The following is a 26,838-nucleotide window of genomic DNA, read 5'->3' as shown; positions in this document are numbered from 1 at the left end:
CACATGATTTGAATGGTGAAGGCCAGATATATGATACATGCAGCACATAGCAGCTTATAGCATGGAGAAGAAACGTGCGCGAAGTACTATGAGGCAAACAAATAGCTAGCTAGCTAGCTACAAATAAGCGCGACAGCAGTGTGCTAGCTATGTAATTTCTACATAGTATATGCCAGTAGGTAGTACAGCCAAAACAAAGGTATATTTAATGACACTGAACTGCAAAAGCTACGTATTTGTAAACCCAGTTGAATCTATACAAGCAACGCTAAGCGCCTCAGAATTAAATTATATCGTCCCGTACGCGTACGGGGCCCTATACGGGATTGACTAAGTTCACCCAATCCCATGTCACTCACGTGACTAGTATTATGTAACCACAGTCGATTGCGGGTGAATCACGAGGTGACGTAACACGTACCTTACAACTCTTATTAGAGCGCTTTTACGATGATGCGGACTTGCAGGATGCTTGTAAGAGAAGAACAGCGGTTTCTTTGTTGGGACTAGACCAAGTTTCACTGGGGTTAGCTACTGAACAAAGAAACTAGAGTACTATAAATGGTAAGTAGGAATGTATTACATTATACTGGTAGCTAGCTCCATAGTAAGGCTACAGTCCACTAATACTTCCACTGTGGCCAAATAACTGGACTGCTTACAAAGCTGCCGTAGTTCTTTTTCCAAGTCAGTACAGAGGCCAAACAGAAGTTGTCAGGCTATGGTGCATGGCTGTTAAATACTCATTCTGTATTCTGTTAGTGCTGCTGTTGGGTATGCCCTAGTTGTTGCATGCTGCCTAGAATTTACTTGATTGACACAATAACAATATACTCCAACATACTGGGCAAGGCAATGTTTCTCATCATCTACCAGGCTGTGTTCCCTTTATCAACTGTCCCTTGTCATCCTTGGCAGTATTTAGGTCGTTGTGGAACTTCAGGCCTGGCCACTATTTGTGACACTTGGACAGTCTTGCCTGAGTAGCCCAGTGATAGTTTGCTGGGCAATATGGCTGCCAGAAGTGTGCGTATGTCTTCGGTTGTGTCCGGTCGTATTTTTCTTCAGTAGGAAACTATTACATTGTTCAAGTGCACCCAGCTGTTTAAGTGGGGATCAGCTGCCAGTTAACACCAGATCCCCATTAGATTAACCCAGGTCCTGACTTTAATTACTATAACTGGTTGTACTGATTTTTACTGGGGAAGAAATTCCCCAGGTATATATATATATATGGATGTACATAGTACATGTTACATGATATCTGATAACAGGCCTAGGTACTGCATGATACATGACGGAACCATTTCTTGATGAGAGCACTGAGATTATTTGCAAGAAATCAGTTTTCGTCATTGGAATGTCTGCCCGGATTTGGTGGTTGGGCCAAAAAAACTTCTGTTGAAGGTGTTGCTAGTACACCGCAATTATCTACTGGTGTTGTAGCTGTTTCTTCTGATTCTTTTATTATGATAAGTAAAACTGTGGACACTGAGGTGAACTATAAGTAGCTACCCCTCAATGGCATCATTCATTGATCCATAGTTGCTGCCATGGAAGGCTTCCCTACAGGAGAGCTCTGAAAATTGTCCTTTATATCAATAGGATCTCGGTGGGTTGAACAATGTACTATTAAGGTAAGAGCTAGCTACTTAAATGCAGTGGAACCTCTTAAGTAAAGGACACTTGGGGACCATGCTTGCTTGTTCTCTGTATGGAGGAGTCCTATGCAGGAAGGTTGACGTTATTTTAACTTGCAAAATTATTTTAGCAATTCTTTTAGCTAATATTCTGAAGGCTGCAACACACAACTTAGCAAGGAAGTGTACACACTACATTACATTAGACACAAGTATGGCTTAGACAGCAACTAGCTAGCTTTACAGTAGACTGCATGATAACATAATGTAACTACTTAGTTTCTTACATACCTATTTATTCATAATCACCGTAAATGTTCCACAACACTCCTCCCAATTTGTACTGACTTAAAGACATAAGAGTATTGTAATAATTGGTGCAGTGCATGTTGTCTCTAATAGTGTGGAGGATTGACTTTAAGGAACTGCAATTAAATCAATATGTTTAGAGGTAAAGGCATGTATTCAGTGCACAGCAGGGGTACTCATAGATTGTCCATTACTTGTTATATAGAGGTGTACAAAGGTTACCAAATGGTAGGGGCCCATGATGTAGTGTCCGTAATTAGGAAATGTCCATTTCAGCGAATGTCCATTAATCGAGAATCTACTGCTGCTAGATTTGTATACAACCAATTGGTAAAAGTTGCTAGCCGGTTCTTCCTGCTTCACAGGTAAGGTACATACACATACACTGTATATCATCCTGATATGATGTGGATAATTTTAGGTCGTAAACAACAAGGCATAGGTGTTCTCAACCAGGTGTTTTAACAGGTGTTGATTCACTGAAGTTACTGCTGATGGTGCATATTGACAGGTAAGGTTAGGTCTTGCAACAAAACTGTTTCTAAAGGGGAATTCTTTAGCATTACTTTACTAACTGCACTACAGCCAACTAACCTTATCGTATTTAGTGGAATTGCAATTATTGGGCACTAATTAAGTTGTCCGGGTGCCTATGTATGCAACTTATGGGACCAAATTATATAACCTTATTAATAAGGGTGCTACAGATAATTGGTTTGAAATGTTATGATAACTATTCATGTAGGAGGCATCTGATGACCTCATCACCAGCCATGCTTACAAGGTTATCATGAGCTCTTAAAGACCAAGCCATCCTACACTGTATTATTGGAATGTGACAATGAATGGCAAAGTAGCCAAAGGCTATGGAGACAAGAGAAGGCAGCTAGAAAGAAAAACATCGGTCATACTTGTTTAGTGTTGTACAGTCATTATGTTCAATAATATCTGAAGAATAAGAGAAGCCGAGAAATAAAGAATAATGACACAGCTTGTCTAGACAGCATCCTAACATTCAACTATACATGAATTGAGACCTTCCATATGCAGAATAACTCTACTGTAAAACATGGTATGCATAAAATCTTTTGATCTTTGGGTCTTTAAAATCACTAAGAGACCTCTGGAGAGTTCACTCAGATCTTTGTGGCTTTAAAAAACTTTGACGTCGCCTTGGATTTTTATGTATCATCCTTAGTGTTTAAAACCACAAAGATCCTCATGGTAGGTCTCTAACTATTACTTAGTGTCTGTAAAAGTACTGCTTACTACAGTAGAGTGGTTAAACGACAAATTTTGATGAAATTGTTCACTATTGTGATGTGATAAAAGTACCAAATTTTATGTACAAGTTGAGTAAGGTATACTAAATCATTTTAGATATGGTGCGACATCCAAATCACTGCAGAAAGCCATACAAGTATATTCAAATCTTTGTTTTAGTTTAAATAGCATGAATGTAATTTCAAATTTAGTGCAATCAGAAAATGTATTCAACTGTACTTAGTCACTTCTAAAGGTGCCAATATTTCAGTGTAAAAAGTAGAGACACAATCCGATAGAAACAGTATCTATGGTTTTGTATACCTTAATTCTCCATGCTTCTTAACATTGCAAGCTAATGAATGACCTGGACGGACACCTCAGCTTCTGGATGTGTTGTTTATGGACACCTCCCTTGATCAGCTCCTGGCCAGATCTTTAAACTTGACATAGACTACAAACGTTTTACAAAGCATTCCACACCCAAATTCCTTTAATTATCTTCCAATGACCAGAGAAACCAGGCAATATCATTTCATGCCTCCAACAACACCTACAACATCATACCAAAAAAAAGCTTTTTTTCCAAAACAGTACAAGAATGGAACTTGTTACCACAATTCCTAATTGAACTAGATGGCTTTGATTCATTTTCTATTTCAAATTACTGTACCAATGTGAATGTATGATTTTTTCTTCCTGAGCATACCAGCATTGACAAATGCAGATGTAAAGTGTCAGTATGTTCACTTTTATGGCTTCTTCAATACATTTCTGTTGGTTTTACTTTTCAGGTTCTTTGAGCATATGATGGTTACTTTTAATGGCACCATATCTAATATCATATTAGTATGAATCAAGCAAATATGTGATCAGATTTGCGAAAAGGGGTCTTCCACACTTACCAACTTTGATGGTTAATGACTTATGATTGGAAAATGCTACTGACTTGACATTTGGCTAGTAGTGAGTACTAACATAGCTTTATGGATGGAGAAAATTTCAGGTTTGTACATTAGCTGAACACTAAGTTATGAGTTGATCTCCTGAGTTCATACAAATGGATGTGTGTGGAACACCCCTTTCGTAAATCCAGTCACATTGTATCAAGTTTGGAGCTTATATCAAAAAGTTAACAATTTTTTTTTTGCTTAGCCGCTCTACTATTATGGACACCAACTAATAGTGTCCTGATTATCAAGGCTTCCTGCTTTTCCAAGTCCGTCTATGTACTATGGGATACTTTGGGATCTTTACTGAGTGTCCAGATTGCACAGGTGTTGCTGTAACAGGTTAACGGATTCCACTGTACCAGGTACTAATGACTATTGGTCATTAAATCTCCATCTGCTGCAAATGCTTTAAGGTGTGATATTATTACATGGTTACTTGTGTACAAAGTGACCTGCTAATTAGTAAGGGTAAGTGAAATTAAATTAACGCATTCTTTGCTATCCAAACTTTCTCATGGACAAATTTAGACAAGTCTTATAACTTGGTATTATTATAGTCATGAAGGAAATGATGATTTCAAACTGTCTAGGTGAAGGGGAGCAGTGTAATAAGCAGCATACACAATAGTGTAAATGTGGTCTAATTTTATTTGGTGATTTTAATTGGGAGACTATGCATTGGTTTTGTAACCATGGCATGGAGGGATATTGGCAGAATTTCATTTCAGGGAATTTTGTAGTTTAAATTTCACACCAATGAAACCACATATCTGGTAATTCATTATATCCTTTAATTATACATTAGATAATCACACATAATAGCTGTATTGGCCTGTCAGATCAGCATTGCTCCATATCATACTTCAGACAGCCATTCCTCCAATATCCCCTGTATACAAATACAGCAGTAATACCTCTTTTAAGCATCTAACTCTCCACTAGCTATGTAGACAAGGTCTTTAGCCTTGCACACTCCCTAGCAGATTTTTCAGGTCCAGAGCTTATAAAGATCAGAATGGATGGATGGATCAGTTAGATTATATCAACCAATCGAACTAACATAAGTTGGACACTGACTTTGCCCTTCTTCATCACATTCCACAAGTAGATAGCTTCATCTTTAGGAGCTCAGGACAACCCTTGCGAACATGGTTGGTGATGAGATCATTAAATGCTTCCTACGTGAATATATTTATCATGATACTTCATCTATTTATAAGGAGTATCTCTGTCATATAGTTTGGTCCCATAAGTTGTGAACATAAATTAACATACATGGGCATCTGGACAATTAGTGCCCAATACCTCAGGTTCACAGTACACAAATAAGGCAAGCAAGATGGTTCTATCATTCCATCACACAAACTGGCTCACACCAGGTACTTCAGGGATGTGCCCAGGTTTAGAATAGTGGTGGCTACAAGAGATAGGGATAAGTCCAGAAATGTTGTGTGAGGCCTTAACTCGTGTATGGCAGAGGTGAATTTGTAGTGGTTGTTGAGTGGTAGTGGTGGCTATTTCATTTGAGAGGTCATACCGACCACTGTGGGCTCATCCCTGCTTCATGGTTTGTAACAATGTTTAGTTTAGTACATGGGCCGTGTGCATAAACAGTTCAGGTGGACCTAATATCTTGCAAAAATGGTCCAACTAGATCACATGTGACAACAAAATGGTTGTGATGATATACATAGGATAGTTGATTACTTCACCCAACAGTATCACAGTTAACATCCCACCCATGGTACACCGCACATGTTTCCACTCAAATAGATAGCCAGGCCATTTGTTAGTCTATGAAAGGAGCCATACTAGTATATAGTGCTGTGGTAAGCTTTCTGATCGGCCAGGCAAAGTACAGATAACTTGTTTCTGATTGTCCACTTAATACCTCAGCTTCGATACAGGGTGGGTTAGGAATTTAGGAGTAGGCAATAATGAAAAAGACTATATCTCAATAACTTTCAATAATGAAACCAATTATCACAATAATAATGAGTCTTTACAGGTACAAAAAAATTGTTTACGAGCAAGCAAGTAATTATTCTCAAAATGGTTCAAACAGCACTGCCACAACTGGTTGGAGAAATGTCTCACAAGTGTACCCTCAAACTGCCCTTGTTAACAGTATACAAAGGTTTCTATTATCTCAATAATTAGAAAATCAATCACAGCTGTAAGTCATACAGGTGTATAAGTGATTATTGCACAGCACTTATCTAGGTAACCAAAATTGCAACAACAGCAGGCTATTTGTCACTACAAAGATTTGAAAGACATTCTAATCACAATTGCTTATAGACCCTAAGGAGTGGTCCAGCTAAACATTGCTATGGCTTCAGATTTCATGATGTTTTATTTTTATGGGGAAACTGAGGGCAGTAACGTTGAGTGTTCTATTACAAATACAAAGTGGAATAACTAGACATGGAACAAGTCTTTTACCTAGTAACTTACTTTTCAATAGCAATACTTTACCTTTCAGATTCCTTTACATTAGCATTTATAGAACATATACATTTTTTGCCCTATAAAAAGGTGGATGCACTTTTCACGGCATGTATTAAAGTGCTACACCCTTGTGCGCACAGAGTCTATACTGTTATCGCTTTTCTGAAAACATTTCATAGATGTAAATGATGGTTTGTCTATCGTAACATCGAGCTTGCACAAATTACATAATATATTTTAAGGTGGTGGATGTAAAGTGAGGTAGGCTGCAAAAACTAGGGCATACCCAATAGCACTACCAGTGAATACAGAATGAGCATTAATAGCCATGCACTGTAGCATAATTAACAAGCTGACAATTGGCTGTTTCTTCTGTTTGGCCTCTGTACTGACTTGGAAAAAGAACTACGGCAGCTTTGTAAGCAGTCCAGTTATTTGGCCACAGTGGAAGTATTAGTGGACTGTAGCCTTACTATGGAGCTAGCTACCAGTATAATGTAATACATTCCTACCATAGATATTCGAGTGTATTCTAATATCTATGTTCCTACTTACCATTTATAGTACTCTAGTTTCTTTGTTCAGTAGTTACCCCACTGAAACTTGGTATAATCATTGGAAGACATTTGATCACTTACACTGATTTTCAAAACAAACCGCTGTACAAACATCCTGCAAGTCTGAAACGTAAAAGCGCTTTAATAAGAGTTGTAATGTACGTGTTACGTCACCTCGTGATTCACCCGCAAAATACTGTGGTTACATATCCTAGTCACGTGAGTGACATGGGATTGGGTGAACTTAGTCAATCCCGGCCCTATACGCGTACGGGATGCCCATACGCGTATGGGACAGGGAAAATGCCCATACGCGTACGGGATATCCCATACGCGTATGGGACAAAATACGCGTACGGGATGCAACATCCACAGCCTTAAGCTGTCACGTGTGAAACTACCCCCTTATCACGTAACACGATTGCGTTGTTGGACAATGTGCAAATCTTGGTTATAATTAAGAAGTTGGTGAATAAGCTTCATTCAGTAGGCTTCAATACTTCGTTGTGGTAGCGATTCCGGAATTCCGTAAATTCTGCATAAAATTTTATCCGTGAATCCTCCATTGGGAAGATTGCACAATCGATTCGCTGCCGTATGAGTGTTTGATCAAACAATTAGATCGTCTCTAGGGTTTCTGGGGACGAGAAACACGATGGTGCTGTTAGTTTCCTGCTATAAATGTGTTTGTGTGGTGTTTTATGCCAATTCTAAGATTGTTTTTCAGCGCGATATATTTACCTGAATGTAATGTTGTCTTTGCAAGAAACGACCTGCACATGTTAATTACACCAAGTGCAACATTTTTGTCCATGTAGTTTTCATTGTTTGTATGCAAAAAGTCAGCAAATTTGTAACATAAATAACCAAGTTGTCTGGTGCGTCACTTTGGTAACTACCAAGAAGCTAAAAAGTAACAGTAAAAATAGCCGTATGAGCAGCTATAAATGAACAGTACAAGTCCTTGTTTTGCATGCACATTGTATTTTGGGTGAAGGTGACTAGTAATGAGTGTTTGCATTCAGACCAAGTGCCAAGTTGTTATGCCATTTGTAATATGCTAAGTTCATGCAACTGTTAGGTGGCCTTCTACAGAGGTGACCTTTACTGAGAGGGTCTTATAATGATGGTTGCACTAAAGTCCATGTACTGAGGTATTTATATCAGGAAACAGAAGTTGAAAATGTTCTTGCAAACCTGAGTTATAAACATTTGTTCAATTATGCCATTTTTGGGGACTTTTTCAATGGAAAGAAGCGGAGAAAATTTTACCATTTTTAAAGGATAAAATGCTTATAACTCCATCATCCATTGTAGTCTGGCGCCGCCCGCCCCTTCGCATAAAGTAAGGGTCTGGTGAAGTACAGATACTAAATCATTTCTAGCGCCCAGATTCGGCGCTAGCCAATTAGTGCATGCCAATGACGTTCACACAGAAATCGCCTTGGCAACACAATGCTTTTGTTCGAATTGAAGTGCAATTATCTGACGTAACAAGCATTACGTGCGCTGTCTAATTGAATTCCTTTTGAAATGATTAGGTATTTGTATTTCACCAGACCCTTACTTTTTGCGAAGGGGCGGGCGGCGCCAGACTACACCCATTGATGGATTTTTAAAAACTAAGTGTTTGTGAGATCCTTAGGGAGCGCTGCACAAGCCTGTGCTAAATAGAAATTGTTTCCATCAATTTTAAAATTCTCCCGGAATCGCTAGTTGTGGCTAGGCGTTACTATTGCTAACGAGATTAGTAACTTCGTTACTTGTAGTAATAATATTACGTAATATTAGACTCGTTACAGTAACTATATTACTTAGGTAACGCGTTACATTTGTAAGTAAGATAACTTGAGTTATATTACCTGTTTTTATAGTGTATTTCGTTATAATTACTTAGTTACCACAAAAGTAATAATATTACGTAACGCGTTACTCCCAACACTGTCAGTACGGGGAGTCAGAAAAATGAAGCTGAAACCTTTCTTGCTAATTTTCCTTGCTATGATCACAAATGTTGTTCAGATATGTGTACACAAATTGTCCGAGGATTCACACACTTGCATGGTTTTGTAATCTACACTTTGGTCATGATGGTACGTACGTAAATCGACATACCTTTTTCCTCCGGTCAACAGTGCACAACTAGCATTAGTTGCCTAGCTAGCTAGTGTGAGACCAGTTAGCTAGCTACATTACATACCATGAAGTAACACATAGATTCATTCCTTCAGTGGAGCACAATTGTACATGAAAGGTGTTGTGTATATGCATATGAAGAGTATAGACATCTACATATGTGACTCAAATGTATATATCAGCTATAGCCTGTCAAATTTTGATTACTATTTTAAACTTTGAAGTTTAATAACTTACTCAGTGAACAAGATAACTAAATAACATTATGTAATAATGTCTGGAGATCAGTTTCCTGTATTTTACAGAATTTGTTATAGCTTTTACAGAAAGGAGATATGCCAACATTTGTATTTTAGGACTATAAGACAGGTTATGTACTTAGTCACATATAGCTAGCTACAGATGGCAGTTTTTATGCAGAGCATACACTACAGTTCCACAATATAAAATATATAACTATACTCAGCATGCACGTTTCCAACTTACAAAAAAAACTCACTTATAGTCTAACACACATAGCAAACTTGCAAACATGCAGATAAACTACCAATATCAGTTCACCTTGATGATTAAGAAGTTCATATATATAACCAGTGTATTATAAAGCCAGCATTGGCTACGCAGTATTGAGTCAGTGAAATTCAACACAAGAAACCTCTAATGGAGGAGGAAGTAGTTTATATGAGGGGGGCTGGGAGACTTATATGGAAATGAGGCACTACATTGTCTTGGTTTGGTAAGGTGAGACCAAAAAAAAAAAAAAGGTCACAACCAGCTGACAATAACTGCCCACCTCACCAGCTACCCATTTATAGCTGATAAACTACATAAAAATCCTTACATATGCATAGTTCGCTACACACTGCTCTAATACTGCATGTGACTGAGTTATTAGAGTGACTGCTCTATTAGAGTATCTCGATCTTTATCACGGTTTTCAGCTCCACACCATGCAAAAAGGATAATTTCGGCGTGATATCATTCTGAGGGGGGGCTACTCAGCAGACCGAGAGGGGGCTTCAGCCCACTAGCCCCCCCTTTCCGCCGCCTATGATGGCACCCGCTTCGCATATTATACTCCAGGATATAAACACTGAAAAATTAATTTTTTCATCAGTATATAACCTGACGAAAATACAATTCGGTGCTGACCGTATTAATTCTTATTCTACGAATGCAATGATTATTATTTATAATTTACAAAGCCAAAAGGAAATCTTCGAAATACTGGCAGTGTAATTTACCTCGCGGGAAGCTTGGCGCAGGGTCCCCTGGCGTGTTGGCGCGGCACCGTTTCAGTGAGTTTTAGTATTGCTTGTGAAAGTATTACACTGTACCGTGTTGAAGGGTTTATCTGACCCTTCTTCGGACCTAGCGGCTGCGTTACTTAAGTTCTTAGCCCAATTTTAAGGGGGAGAATGGCCCCCTGTTGAAGGGGAATTGCAGTATATTTTGGCATTGTAGTTTTAGCATTTTCATCTATTTAGCAAGCCAATTAAAGCCTAAAAGTTCTACAGTGAAACAGCTTCTGGGGGGACCCTCCTGACTTCTATCTTATACTACAGCCACACAACAACATCATGCATGAGCTTGCTTCCCCTGTATGTCAGGTACAGAATTGCTACTGTTTATAGTTTATGCACCTATCGTTGTATTCCCCCTCGGGCATACGTGGGGCTATAGCGGGGTGTACCTATTGTGTTGAATCCCCACTGTTTAATCAACCCACTAAAATTGGCTGGGATTTATTGAAAAATTATGGGGGTACGGTGCTTTATGATTTATCAAATGTCCATAACCGATGGTGGGGCACCACCTTTGTGTTGATTCCCATTGTAAAGCCTCACCTATGCTTAAGAGAGGGGTGTTGATAGGTATAGGTGCATTAACAGCCAGGTAGATCGTAAGTTTTAACTGAGTTGGCCTGAGACCTTTTATCAGTGCTACAGAACTTAACAGCTCCCATCAGTTACTCCAGTAAAGTGTGTAGTTTGATAAGCACTTCATAGGGTACAGGATAATCTACTGTTCTTATGTTACAACAAAGTCTTTATGCAAACGCTTTAACTAGTTTCATGTAAATAACTCCTCACTCAATTTGTATATTCATTGTATGTAATCAGCACTGTGCTGCACCTTCTAATGATAATCACAGCAAAAGCGAGCCCTAACAACCATAGATAAAATTGTAGGTCATGAACCTTTCTGGGAATTTGATAGCCTACATATAGGAGTACACTAGACGCCCTCTGCTGTGGCATTGATGTACGTTTGTCTGATGCCCTACTCAACTTGCACATAGTGTTTCTGTATGTGTATAAATGATGGAGAGATATATGTGCGTAATTTTGTAACCCTTGGTATCAGAGCTACATTGAATGTGTTGATTTTTATTTATTAGCATATTTATCTGGCCAAATACTTCGCATTTATACTGATGAAATTACAATTTTCTACAATTCTAGATTATCTTCACTTTAAGAAGTCTCAGAAGACCAATTCAGGCCTTTGCTTTGATTTTCACGGAACCATCACCTCCAAGTTGGCTAGCATCGCATATCATACATAGGTAAGAATGTTCTACTAGCATTTGTTTAATAGCTGTAAAATTGGCTCATGTAACAAGAAAATTCGTGGTATTTTTATATGCACCCACTATGTAGTTACTACCACAGGTACAGGGTGAGATGCATGGAGTATTTAAATCCACAAATGCCAATGTACTAGGAAAGTATTTGTAATACAAGTCCCCACATATGTATATACAAACCCATTTCCAAAAAAAGTTTTACTTAGGGTTAGGCTAATCTCATCTCCAATCCATAGTGGTTACTGTGACATGCATACAAACAAACTCTTGGCAGTTTTACATATGACCAAGTCATAGTCTATAGTATGTACAAGTTGAGCTTAATCCTGAAAAATAGCAAAAAATGAAAAGTGGATTTTTTTTTCAAGACAAATGATATTTCAGCCAACTAGATGATTAGTGGTGGCAGTAAAAGTTTCAACAACAGACAAGTTCGGGAAAGGATTGCAATGGACCTGCACTTCTAAGGCTTCCCCATAGGAAATGTATGGGGGAATTTTTGATTGGCTGTAGATGTTGTGCTAATTAAGCATTTGAACAAAAAGATTTTGAAATATTTTTAGCGGGACAAGGAGTACTACTACAAATGAGCCAAATTTCAACATCATGTGTAATCGCATCCATGAGTTATTAAATGTTTTTGAGGATTCAGCTCAACGCGTACATACTATAGTGATGTATCTTTACTGTAGAATTGTGGATCCTACTCAATTATCAGTAGAAATCTTCCTAAATTTACACCCTATATATGCATCAATCTCTATGTAGGCACATTGCTATTTAAGTATAGAGAGCTCAAGAAATTGAACAATGCAAAGCACCAATTAATGTGGATTCACCAAAATCTCCCTGATATGCCCTGAGAACTCATTGAGTAGTTAGTTGATGCAGACAGACATTACACATCCAATCATTTAAACTTTTCTACGTATGTAGCTTTGTACAACTAACTACCGTATCTACTTGATTTGTGCCCCAGGGATACTATTATTTTTTTGCCCAAAAATTAGGATAAAACCCTTCGAATAGTGCTGCACTGTGGTATTATTCGAGGGTGCGCTACTAATATTTTAAACCTGTCACTGCTATAGTTATTCTACATTATAGTTTTATAAAACAATCACAACACGTTGCTACTTACTTCTTGAAGTTCTTCTATACAAGACCTTTCTTTCACTCTATTCCTTGTAGCACACCTCGTGCTATGTGGTCAATTTACTAACTAATATCCAGAATTTTGATTATGTGACAGCCGTTAGACGTTTAAGTTTTACCAGGTCAATGCCTTCCTTAAATCGAGATGGAGTTTAATACTAAAGGTATGAGAGCACTAGCAAAGAGTAATTACGAAAGTATAGTGCGGTACTATTTGAGGGTGTGGTACAATTAAAATTATTTTCAGAAACAAGGATAAAGACCCTCGAATAGTACCGCACTGTGGTACTATTCGAGGGTGCGGCACTAATCGAGTAAATACGGTATATACTTTGTGGTCAAGATCAACTAGGAAAACATTTTTACCTGGAAAATTTTTCTACTTGTGATAGTGACAGATAAGATGATCTTAGTTCACACCCATTGCCAAGTGCTTTTAATGGCTGCCTCTGTCTGAAGTACCCTATACCCGGGAATTTTTGCGGTACGTAATTTTCACGGTTTTCGCAGTTAGTAAAGCTGCTGTGAAATTTTATCCCATGAAAATTTATGTGTGTCCCACAAATTTTAACTCGTTACTGTTATTACAATTATAGTTATGGCTCCTGGTTTGTGATACATAGGCATATGTGGAATCCACTTATGCTTACAAACATTATAATGCATTCTCAATAATAAAGTGGGTGTGTCTCATGAAGGAACTGACTTACTGCAGTACTAAACCATGCCTCACAGAAGTTGACACCACTGTGCTACTTGATTCAAATGCTCTTTGAAGTAAAAATCAATCCAGACCCTTTGTAGCTCTGTGGTTGAGAACAAAATTCTTCAGCAATCTGTGAAATTTAAAATGTGAAAAATCCTTAGCTAAGTGGTACCTGTGAAATTAAAGTTCTGACATAGTACACAACCGTGAAATATACATATCGTGAAAATTTCCAGGTATATGGTATTGAGAAGGGTGGAACTTTTGAGGTGGCCACTGTTACAAGATAGTCAAATACATGTACCTATCAATGTAATGCCCAACTACTACTGGCGGGGTGGGAGAAGGTCAGGGGAAACTAAGCTTGGAGGTGTTTTTCTATAATCAAGAGTCCATTATTATGGACTCTTGGTATAATAGAGTATCTCGTTACATAGTAGCACACTATGTGTATTGGAATAACTCATTGTTTAGTAATGCCTCACTTAGGCACTGCTTTAGCTATAAAGGAAGGCATGTACATTCATAACGGGTTATAACACTCTGTTACTATGTATATATAACTAATTACATTGCTCATACGTAAGTTGTAATGTTGTTTTTCCTGATTGGCAGTTTATTCCTCTTGCCAGCCAGCATGACCAGCAGTAGCAAAGTGGTGTGCAAGAAAAGAAAACTATCGGGTTTCAATGTTTGGCATAAGAATTATCTGAGATCATCAGGTACTGTATACAGATGGTCACTTGTTAATGTTTGTGTAATATATAAAGCAACAGATACACATTTGATACATATAGGTGAACTGGTCAGCAGACATGGGGCCAAGTACATTTGAAAGTACTTAAGTAAAGTACAAGTACTTTTGAATTTTCCAAGTACAAGTACAAGTACTCCAGCGACAATCAAGAGAGTACTTAAGTAAAGTACAAGTACATGCTGGAAGTACTCAAGTAAAGTATAAGTATATTTTGCTGTAGCAAAATATATACTGTTTTCAGTGTATTGTAGTATGTAAGTGTATACCTAGTGGGGTTGGTACTTTCAGGTTTTTGTCAACCATTCACTCTCTTAAACTCTCATAATGCACTAACTTAAGCAGCAACATTGTTTTTGTTTGCCAGAATGCTATGACATTAATCATGGCTACATGACACATAGTAAAGTTAGGGAAGGCACTAGAAGAATTGTACACTGCACCTTCATGCAATTTTGTTACGTACCCACTGTGTACAAACTACTTACAATGTTTGTAGTACTTACAAGTACTTAAGTATTCAAGTACATACAAGTACTTAGCAAAGTACTTGAGTATAAGTACAAGTACACTGGGGAAATTAAGAAAGTATTTAAGTAAAGTACAAGTATTTTCAAACTTGTACTTAAGTGTACTTAAGTATAAGTACTCATGTACTTGGCCCCATGTCTGCTGGTCAGAGAGTATGCTACACATGTGAACCATATGGCATTACTTGAGATCAGTTAGCTATGTAATTGTAATAGTAATTTTTAGCAAGAAATCTACTCACTCACTGAATCTAAGTGGAGCCCTGTAAACATTAAAAGTAAAATTACAATACAAAACACAAACATACATACACCAGCCACTAGTATAACAGGAGATCTTAAATTGTTCCACAGAACAGACCCATGATAATAAATCTTCTCTTTCCATAATTGTCATGGTTTGATATCAGTATACGGTGCATTGTTTAATTAGAGACTTTTACATGTGGTCAAGAGACTCAAGACTTATTATATGTAATAGAGGGCACAAATCAGCTTAGGAAACAACCCTGGCTAAACAAAGTGTAGAACAAACCAAGGAAGTACCACAAGCCTATTTGTTATGTAGCATACAGAACTCAGTGCACATGACTAACTAAAATTGTCTCTGTGGACACATAGATTTTCTTGCCAACTAAAAAATGTCTCCACATTGATTTATTTACTGAATGAGATGTCTCCATATACCATGTATGTATTTTAGCTTAATTTTTTAGACACTAATATGCTTTTGTCCACTATTTTGGTAGATCAAAGCATTCCTTTGAAAAATCGCAATTCCGTGTCAGCAGCAGAATGGCGGGCATTAAGTGTGGAGGAGAGGGATGAATATCGGAATCTAGCGGATCAGGAACCACCTAGAAGTACAGATTTAAAGCAGAAGATAGATCAGCTTTTTGATTTGGTAATGAAGTAATATAGTAATGTTTATAGCCATTTTATACATACATGGTCCTCATAATACTAGTGACAAGGTCATGAAGTACGTCTTTGCTTTATTAGGGACCTACTTGATATGGTCACTATATTGAGGTGGTCTTATTGATGAGTTCATGAAGTACACCTTAGCTATATTTGGGACCTACTTGACATGGTCACTATAATGAGGTGGTCTTATTAATGAGGTCATGAAGTACACCTTAGCTATGTTTGGGACCTACTTGACATGGTCACTATAACGAGGTGGTCTTATTAATGAGGTCATGAAGTACACCTTGGGTATATTTGGGACCTACTTGAAATGGTTGCTATGTGGTTTTATTGCAATTTTCAACCTGCCTTACTGATTTTTTTTCCAACCAGCATGACTTAATAATGGCTTAAGCTAGGTGCAAGCTTAATTTTTTTTACTAATAAACATTGCTTTGACTTGACTCATACTGCATGTACAGTGCTCACAACATGGACTTGCGTACCTTTGTAAGCTAAGTGATATGATTTGCAACGGTGTGCATGATTTTGGCCTGTATTCTGTCCTTAGTTACTGGGCTTATTTACTCCATTTATATATTAAAGTTCTGTGTGGCATCCTCAACACACTGTATTACTTTTTAGGTCAATTAAAAGTAAAAACAAGCAAAGTTGCCTGCGTATACCTGCACATATTATAGACATTTAATCTCTGATTCAATTACAAAGTTTTCCTACCGTGTTATTATTGTTATTTCTAGTACCAGTTATATAAAACCAAGTACATACACCAACATGACAGCCTACCTATACGACATGTACAAGTGGTGCCATAGCCAACACCATCAGTGTATAGGATGGGTTTGTATCACAACCAGATCTCAACACTTTGAAGTAAACTTTGTCATTGGTATTGTCTAACTCAAAAAGCGAGCCAGTGGTATTAGCAGGTCTAAAGATGAGGTTGTGCATAACAACATAGTGAAGGCCAGCTGTGCAAATCTTGGTTATAAGTAAGAAGCTGGTGAATAAGCTTCATTCAGCAGGTTTCATTACTTTGTTGTGGCTAGGCGTTACTCAGTGGATTACTACCGAGATTAGTAACTTCGTTACTTGTAGTAATAATATTACGTAATATTAGATTCGTTACAGTAACTATATTACTTAGGTAACGCGTTACATTTGTAAGTAAAGTAACTTGAGTTATATTACCTGTTTTTATAGCGTATTTCATTATATTACTTAGTTACCACAAAAGTAATAATATTACGTACCACATTACATAAGTAACGCGTTACTCCCAACACTGTGGTTGACAATGTATAATTTTAGCTATGCAGTGTCCAACACCAATGGTAATGCAGGACTACGAAGCAGACTTTGAGGCAATTTACTATGCACGTCAGTAGCTTAACTAGATTAGCAACACTAACAGCCCTGTATGTGTATGGTATAAATGCCTCCCTAATATATATAATTACATATTTAGATTTTAGTTACAACTAAATTAAAATGTGCATACATGTAGAACTCTACATAATATTATGTGCAGTGCAGTTTTTTGTAGCATATATTCTACTTACAACCTTATGACTTTTTTGCTCATTATTGTGCAGAGTTCTACAATCGAAGAATGCCTCAATGCGGACTCCTTTTTTGTTGTGGTCAAAGATAATATTCACTACATTGGGGGGAGTGATATGGGTGTATCATTTTTGGAAGATGAGGTTGCATGGCTGCCTTATTCCTTTATTGGATACTTGAACAAAAATGGTATGTTTTGTGTACCATGACCGATGATATTCATCATAAGCCTTTTGCATATGATAGATAATCACATACTTAAACTGAGTCCCACAGCTCTGCAGCGGAAGGTGAGACGGATATTCAATCAACTTTACTGTAAGTATGTTAAAGTGTGTTACATCATATCTATGACCGGAATTGAAATTCTAGCGAAGTACTTTCTTTGTTTGGCTAATTACTGGGGTATAGGTACAAATACACAAACTGTTTGCCATAGGCAGAGAAATTTCGTGAAAATAATTTCATCTCTGAAATTTTTGTGTTAACTTTTTTTTGTGGATATACATTAACATACGTATGGTCATATGCACTAATATTTTTAACTGCATCCCCACAGACATAGCCCATCTTTTCACTTCAAGTACTTAAGAAGATCATTCTTAACACACTTATAATCCTTGCACTCAGTAGACGGCACTATATTGTGTATATTTGAGGTTAAAATCTGTGGTATAACATATTTTCATGGTCAGACCAACCATGAAAGTAATTTTGCCATGGAAATATCTCTACCTATGGTAATTTCCATTGAGTAATACCATGTACAAAATCTTATCTTACAGAGCAGTGTAAGGTCTCTGCTGTACACTTCACAGTACACATGTTCTTGTGCACTGTTAATCCCTTGGTTGCATAAGGATTAGATGTCATGTGCAGGTCTAGGCATTAGAGATAAACTCCCTTTTTTTCATGACTTTTTCTTTGATCCCTTAAGTTGTTATTTACACGTATTGTACATATTTTCTATCTTGTCAGTCACGTTTGCTATTGATATTTCATGAAACGGTGTTATGTAAATACATAATACAACATTTATTTGTATGCAGAGTATGTGGGTACAGGTACTGTACATAGATACTTTCAAAGAGTGTGAAAACACTTGTAGGTGATGCTAGTCAAGATGGAGCTAAACAATTACCATATAAGAACATTTCCCAGTATGGGATTCAAATAAGTGGACTACCAGCTGGTATCACTTTAAAGAATCCAAGTGCATATGGTCCCAAGCAGTGTCGGTCAATTATTGAGCACAAAGATAGGCTGACACTCACCAGTAAGTTTTGATGTATTTATACTGTGCCACAGTAGTGTTGCTATATACATGTACTATATAGACCATTCGCACCATCACATGTACGTACAACTATTGTGTATCTCCAAAGTTCCAGTACAATGGTTTTTTTTAGTTCTGTACATAACTGCATTTATAAAGCAGGTCAAATTGTACCGGTGTGATTTGTGTAGTAACCATATGTGTTATTATACAGTAGCTGCCTTGCAGATTGGTAATATTAGTACAACATTTACATATAGTTTATCTTACTGCAGTTAGCAACTCCCCCCAGTACCTCCAACACAGCCATGCATGTCTAATCAATATCTAGGTTAGTACTAGTACTGCATGAGATGTCTTTCTGTGTGTTAGTAGTGGAGTCATACCATTGAGTCAAATCATTGGTTAGTGCCAAGGTTATATCAAGGGTTCGTAATATAAATATATAGTACTGCAGTAGTATAATATTATAGTACTGATAGTACTATAATACTGAATGCTCTACTCTCATATACATACTCCTGTGGATGGGAAATCATTTTTGTGGTTGGTGTATTGTGAAGTTGTGATGATATAATTCTGAGTTTTTGCATGTTTCTCGTATTATTTAGTTGGCAATTGAACATGTGCCCAACAACATTCGTAGCAACTGAATTAGTCTGTCAATGTTTCTCACTAAATTTTTATAGGTTTAGACTGCAATGCCTTTCATAAATACAGCTGTTCTGAGTGTGACAATTGTGAAATGGTACAAACAATGCTTGCATGCTCAGTGTACAATTCTTCTTAGTCACAAGCCACAGTAGTTAGACATTACATCAAGTTAAAATAACAATTGGCCACTGGCCAATTTTCGACCACATTTGCTAATTTCAAAACACATGATAGTGTTTGGCCATGCCACTTTTCCTGATGATAATGTATAAATGTCTGTTGGGTATGTGTTTTGCTACGTTAGAGCATGCTAGAAATCAATACATATTATAAACACATGCTGAGGCAATCTCTAGTCCATCCTTCTGTATCATTTTACAGCAATAACTCATCACTGGCCACCCAACTTTCAGAATGGCCTAATACTTGGCAAGTTGGTCGTTTGTCCATGAACTTTCTGCATGATAGTAGGATTTAATCCTTGGTACATACAGTATGTAGTAATTGTAGATATTATTCATTTGTATTTGTCTAAAAATTAACAGTCAACCCAACTACTGCATCTGCAGGCATGGCAGGTCAGACCTTGGTTAGTGTTAAGGTATTTATGAAAGTTATTTTCAACAGTTAGCTCTGTAGCTACACATACTACCCCTGTAGGTGGGACAGGAAGCACCCTTGGTAAGTGTTGAGTTTTTTGTGTATTAGCTCACTTGTTTTCTTTATCAACAGTTAGTTCCATGTGCCCAAGTACTGCCAATGTAGGTGAGGTAGGCCACACCCTCGGCAAGTGTTGAGTTATTTATGTATTAGCTCACTTAATTTCTTTATCAACAGTTAGTTCCGTGTGCCCAAGTACTGCCAATGTAGGTGGAGCAGGCCACACCCTCGGTAAGTGTTGAGTTATTTATGTATTAGCTCACTTAATTTCTTTATCAACAGTTAGTTCCGTGTGCCCAAGTACTGCCAATGTAGGTGGAGCAGGCCACACCCTCGGTAAGTGTTGAGTTATTTATGTATTAGCTCACTTAATTTCTTTATCAACAGTTAGTTCCGTGTGCCCAAGTACTGCCAGTTTAGGTGGAGCAGGCCACACCCTCGGTAAGTGTTGAGTTATTTATGTATTAGCTCACTTAATTTCTTTATCAACAGTTAGTTCCGTGTGCCCAAGTACTGCCAGTTTAGGTGGAGCAGGCCACACCCTCGGTAAGTGTTGAGTTATTTATATATTAGCTCACTTGTTTTCTTTATCAACGGTTAGTTCCGTGTGCCCAAGTACTGCCAATGGGTCATTCCATACCAAATCAACAAAAAAAAATCCGGACCCCTTTCGATTTTTGTGAAATTTGGCACAAACATGGACCCTTTCAAGAAACTTTCTTACACCAAAATTTGGCTCATTTTATTGGTCTCCCTTTAAGTTATGACCGCTCAAAGTTTCTGCTGAAAATTTTATGAAGCTTACATGTCTTCAATAAAATGGCCATAACTTTGCTTGTGATTCATGTGGAACCTTCTGGATTAGATTTTTGAACTCCTTATTAAATTCCCTTTCAGGTGATATATAATAGTTGATAATTGCTCAAAGGAAAAGGTCAAACCACAAAAATGTAGCTTTTTCCGTTGATCTTCATTTTCAAAAATATGTATTCTTTAATTAAATTTATTTTTGGTTTAAATATTGCTCTAATACCCATCATTCACCACTGTGAGTTTAAAGTTGGGACCAATAGTAGATCATGAGTTATAAGTGTTAATGTGTAGCCTTGTAATCACTGCTGTTTGTATGGTTCAAGTATGCAAACAGATGCAATACCAATTGCAAGTAACTTTATATAATACTATGTCACAATCATTAATACATTGTTGTTTTGTAAGTAATGTTAATTTGTTTATGTTTTGTAAGAAAACCAAGTAAAAGCTTATACTTAAATACATATATTCAAGTAATTTACCCCTGATCAAGCTTGTATATATTGTTTCTGATTATGACGCCAAGTCTATTATACAGTAGTGAAATATTGAACTTGATGACATTTTCACTAGCTACAGTAACTGCTACTGCTACTGTTAGCATTTTATGCTGATTGTTGATATGCAAGTACGTATTTTGATACACAAATGTAGCTATAGTGAAAACTGTCTAAGCCAGTCAGGGCCAATTTTTTTGGCCTTAATATTCAGGTGGCTATTTATATTGTTTGATGTGTATAAATGTCTTACTAGAACAATTTAATGTTGGCCCTTAATAGAAAGGTGGCCTTTCGTTACAGGTGGCCACTAAGACAAGTTCCACTGTAATTTGAAACACTTACAAATAAAACATGATGTTATGTAGCTGCATTCTTTGTTCTTAACACAGGCATGAATGTTTTAATATTGTAATCTACTAGAGATTTTCTAAAAAGTAGTAATGAATGACTGATGCAGTATTAGCAGTCTTTTCAACTTATACCTTCAAAAATTCAATTGTGTACTGATATCAATGCATCAGATTTCATTGCATATCAAAGTTACATGTGAATGATTGTAGAGACTGTCATGCAATATGCACCACTTTCAGTCTCAAGTTTTACCATAATGCTCTGATTTAACTTTGAAGTTAATTGCCTTGACCCTTTCTTTAATTGATTGTTAATGTATTTCGCTTAAAGCTATAGATATGTATCAGTGTGTAATTGCTGTAGTGAACCTTTCTACAATGTAATTTCTATGGAACATTTCTATGATTCTAATTATTATATAGTTATACAACGGCCACGAGTGCTCTGCCTGATATAAACGCATGAGCCTGAGGGGTCAGGCCCGAAGGCAAGTGCGTTTATACAGGCAGAGCACGAGTGAACGTTGTATAACTGTTATGTACCACTCACCTAATAGGTGGGGAGAGTTTCACAAGACAGCTGTAACACTTATAAAGGCCAGGTTTCTAACATCGATTGTGGGTAACCAAGCTGGACGTTGCGATGACGTTCCCCCTGCAGCCACCTGAGATGTTGAAAGCTAGTACGCTATGGGTTATATCACTAACCTGCATTCGCTGTTCGACTCTCATCATGTAGTGCTCAGCATGCCAGCGTGATCACTCAATCGCCATATACACTAAGCGCCAGACTAATCGCCATAGTGATTCTCTCGAGCGAAAAAAGCAGCTGAATAGACGGTTTAAGTAAACAAAACCTAACTAATAAACGATACTAGTCTAATTCTTACTATTCACACTGGCTAAACTCGAATCTGGTGGCATGACAAAACTGGTTCCCACAATCGAACGTAAAGGTTAGTATTATTTAGAATATATTTTTTTTATTGAGTCATTGTCGAAGTGGACTACAGTTTAATCTGGGCTAAGATGGCACCAGACTAGTAAGGTGTATAAGTACGTTTATATATATGTAGACTAGAGTTGTGGCCACCCGCGTTGGCTTTTTCGATCGCCATTGGCTGCTTGTAAACATTGTACGTATTGGTGACGTTATGGCCCACAATCGACCTTTACATGTCGGGCTATAAAAGAATTCGAGTGATCTGTGAAGTGTCTTTCCACCTATTAGGTGAGGTGTCGTAGTGGTCTTCGCCACCGGCACTTGTGCTATGCTGCACAAAACCGCAGCCAGTGCAATATCTGTATATTGCACTGCGGTCGGTGCATTATAACTTATAATGCACTCGTTGTGGTCTACAAAACCGCAACCAGTGCGTTATAAGTTATAATGCACTCGCTGCGGTCTGCAGCAGTGCAATATACAAATTATGGCACTGGCGGTGCCTTTGAACTGCCCACGCAGAGTGGTACATAGAAGAGCTAAATACATTGCTATTTTTATCATGATACAGTTGATGTATAGAGTTAAAGTCGGGTACCTTAGGGCCAAAATTTCTGGGCCTTAATGTGCAGGTAGCTGCTTAATACATTTGCGTAAGTGTATAGCAACAATTTAAAATTGGCCCTTATGGAGTGGTGGCCTTTCTATACAAGTGGTAACTTTCCACTCCATTCCATCAAATTTCTGACGAGTAAGTGGTTTTAAAAGTGTACATTTTTCCAGCAAAGGCATTGTTTATAGGTACAAACATATAAAGTTGGCCTTTAAGTGGTCAGTAGTAGGCTTGCTCTTTCAAAGTATGATTCAAAAGTGATATACAGTGTAACATACCTTAGCGGCTACCTTAAAGGCCACCTTTTTATAAGAGCCAACGTAAAATAGGATATTTCTACTCTAGTGCAACTATATGAAGCAGCTATCTAGGTATTAATACCAAGAAGCTTTGGATATCACTAAGATATGGCATTTCAATTCCACTTTACATGTACATATGTATGAATAACTGTCGTTTACATCCATTATACACACATATAAATTGGAAACTATCATCATAATCTGTGGCTGAATATTACTATGATACAGTAAGTAAAATTGAAAGAATAGATTGGAATATCATTAGTTGTACAGTAAATCCCTTATAAATATAACTACCCCTATTATAAGACCACCTTGCTAGTGGCCACCTCTATTTTATAGGACACTGAACTTACAGCAAAAACATAATCAGTGATTCCTTTATTAGGCAGCCTTATTATTGCTCCAACTTTCTTAGCTTTAAAAGTGGCTCTGTTAATATGGTTTCACTGTAGTGAGCCCTTGTCAATACTATTTTAATGCATAAATGATATTTAACATACCAATTACAATATAAGGCTACTTGCAATTGGTATTAGAAATTACACTGTAAAAATACCATACAAACAGCAGTGATTACAAGGCTATACATTAACACTTATAACTCATGATCTACTATTGGTCCCAACTTTAAACTCATAGTGGTGAATGATGGGTATTAGAGCAACATGTAAACCAAAAATAAATTTAATTAAAGAATATATATTTTTGAAAATGAAGATCAAAGGAAAAGGCTACATTTTTGTGGTTTGATCTTTCCTTTGAGCAATTATAAAATATTATATATCGCCTGAAAGAGAATTTAATAAAGATTTCACAAATCTAAACTAGAAATTTCTACATTAATCACACACAAAGTTATGGTCATTTTATTGAAGATGTGTAAGCAAAATAAAATTTTCAACAGAAACTTTGAGTGGTCATAACTTAAAGGGAGACCAATGAAATGAGCTAAATTTTGGTGTGAGAAAGTTTCTTGATAGGGTCCATGTTTGTGCCAAATTTCATGAAAATCGAAAGGGGTCCGGATTTTTTTTGGTTGATTTGGTATGGAATGACCCCAATGTAGGTGGAGCAGGCCACACCCTCAGTAAGTGTTGAGTTATTTATGTATTAGCTCACTTGTTTTCTTTATCAACAGTTAGTTCCGTGTGCCCAAGTGCTGCCAATGTAGGTGGAGCAGACCACACCCTCGGTAAGTGTTGAGTTATTTATGAATTAGCTCACTTATTATCTTTATTAACAGTTAGTTCCGTGTGCCCAAGTGCTGCCATTGTAGGTGAGACAAAATTATTAAAAATTAAAAGTCACTTGCTTTTTATCAACAGCCAACTGTTTATGTCCATACACAACCTCTGCAGGTAGGGCAGGTCGGACTTTCGGTAAGCATTAGTATATTTATAAAGAGGTGAAAGTCTTTATCAACTGTCTTTATCAACTGTCAATGCAGGTACTGTTCCTGTACGTCAGACAGGCCGGACCCTTGGTTAGTGCCAAGATATTATTTTATGAAACTACTTTCATTATCAACAGTTAGCTCAGTTTCAACAAGTACTTCCTCTGCAAGTGGGGCAAGTTGGACCCTTGGTAAGTAGTCGAATATTTATGAAGAGGTGAGAGTCTTTTATCAACTATCAACCCAGGTTTTCCTGCACGTCGGACAAGTCGGACCCTTGGTTAGTGCCAAGATATTGTTTTTTTTTAATGAACTACTTTTATACTTTTCATTATCAACAGTTAGCTCAGTGTCAACAAGTACTACTCCTAGAAGAGGGGCAGGTCGAACCCTCGGTAAGTATTAGGATATTTATAAAGAGGTGACATTCTTTTATCAACTGTCAACCCAGGAACTGTTCCTGCACCTCGGACAGGTCGGACCCTTGGTTAGTGCCAAGATATTGTATTTTAATGAAACTACTTTTATACTTTTCATTATCAACAGTTAGCTCAGTGTCAACAAGTACTACACCTGGAAGTGGGGCAGGTCGAACCCTCGGTAAGCATTAGGATATTTATAAAGAGGTGACATTCTTTTATCAACTGCCTACCCTTCATATCCAGATACTGCTCCTGCAAGTCAAACAGGTAGGACACTTGGTTAGTGTTGAGGTATTTATGGAACTACTTACTTGTTTTCTCTATCAACAGTCACTTCCATGTGCGCAAGTACTACCCATTCAGGTGGGGTGGGTCAGAACCCTGGTTAGTGTTAAGGCTATAAATTATAAATTTATGAAATTACTTTTTTTCTCTTTATCAACAGTTAGCTCTATGTGTGCTGCTGCAGGTACGTAGGGTCAATCTGTGGATTAGTGATGTACAGTAGAGCATCATACTTTGGAATTTGTGTCCGCAGTGCTAGAAATATGGTGTAGAAATTTGTAAATCATTTTTGGTAGATGGAAAGTTTTCTGTTCACTAATTGCTTCCACATTGGAAATGCAGTCCGAACAAAATGTAATTTTAGTCAGCCAAAAGCTGAAAATGAGCAACGGCCAACTACTATTTCTAATACTGTATACATTTTTTGGTATTTACAGTACAGTGAAACCTCACTTAGCAGCCACCTCAAACATAGCCCTGATGTACTTTCCAACCTCACTAATAAGGCCTCATTATTGGTCCAGAGGTGGCCCTATAAATGAGGTTTCACTGTGCTATATTTTATTGGTGTGAAGTTACTAGCATTTGCAATAATGTAGCCAGTGAGGTCGGACAGAAAGTGGTTCTCTTGTCAGAGAACAAGCAACCTATTGGGCTGGGGCAAGTCATCAATGGCCAAGCTGATGTTCATCTGCAAGTAATCCCTGATGGTTACTGCAAAGTAATGATTGATTATGTTGTACCAGGCACTCGACCATATCTAAAACGTCTGTTTGATGATGATGACTTGCAAGCAGGACAGTTTACTGTATGGCCAAAAACTTTAACTAAAAGTGCATACAGTCAATGAAGTTACTGTAAATAATATGCTGGTTGTCACTGTAGAGTATTTTTGAAGCAACTTGTATAATGGTTGTAATTTAATGGACATGTATAGCGCTAAATATGGAGAGATACTTAGCTACACACTCACACAGGTTTACCAGTCAGTAAGTGGACAGTCACTGCTACCTGTTGTAATGCATTACTTCTGTGTAGCCAGACTCACAATATAAGGTAGGAATACCTATATGCAGTATTGTAAGCT

At 37.4% G+C, this 26,838-nt stretch overlaps 1 protein-coding gene and 1 long non-coding RNA gene across 7 annotated transcripts; both read left to right on the top strand.

Annotated features, from left to right (window-relative positions):
* The first annotated feature begins 389 nt into the window (after positions 1-389).
* LOC136261263 (uncharacterized) lies at positions 390-2,913 on the top strand. Of its 6 annotated transcripts, XR_010703830.1 has the most exons (6): positions 392-564; positions 1,275-1,496; positions 1,546-1,637; positions 2,043-2,314; positions 2,371-2,460; positions 2,695-2,913. It is a non-coding gene; the product is annotated as an uncharacterized lncRNA (long non-coding RNA). The 6 variants fall into 6 exon arrangements; XR_010703831.1 differs by having other exon boundaries at positions 390-564; positions 1,275-2,177; positions 2,226-2,314; XR_010703829.1 differs by having other exon boundaries at positions 391-564; positions 1,275-1,637.
* Positions 2,914-10,519: 7,606 nt separating this feature from the next.
* Positions 10,520-26,829, top strand: LOC136260762 (uncharacterized). The gene is made up of 25 exons (XM_066054621.1): positions 10,520-10,607; positions 11,775-11,878; positions 14,376-14,482; positions 15,794-15,948; positions 17,570-17,726; positions 17,784-17,855; positions 18,646-18,813; positions 20,013-20,045; positions 20,095-20,148; positions 20,200-20,232; positions 20,281-20,358; positions 20,410-20,463; positions 24,790-24,843; positions 24,895-24,927; positions 24,977-25,030; positions 25,099-25,134; positions 25,182-25,235; positions 25,292-25,324; positions 25,386-25,439; positions 25,496-25,531; positions 25,591-25,644; positions 25,710-25,733; positions 25,797-25,850; positions 25,912-25,935; positions 26,351-26,829. The coding sequence occupies exons 3-25, from the start codon at positions 14,398-14,400 to the stop codon at positions 26,599-26,601; spliced, it is 1,650 nt and encodes a 549-aa protein (XP_065910693.1). The 5' UTR covers positions 10,520-10,607; positions 11,775-11,878; positions 14,376-14,397; the 3' UTR covers positions 26,602-26,829.
* The last annotated feature ends 9 nt before the right edge of the window (positions 26,830-26,838 follow it).

This window comes from Dysidea avara, chromosome 7 (assembly GCF_963678975.1).
Source record: "Dysidea avara chromosome 7, odDysAvar1.4, whole genome shotgun sequence".
Lineage (NCBI taxonomy): Eukaryota > Metazoa > Porifera > Demospongiae > Dictyoceratida > Dysideidae > Dysidea > Dysidea avara.
This window is presented reverse-complemented; position numbering and strand designations above follow the sequence as displayed.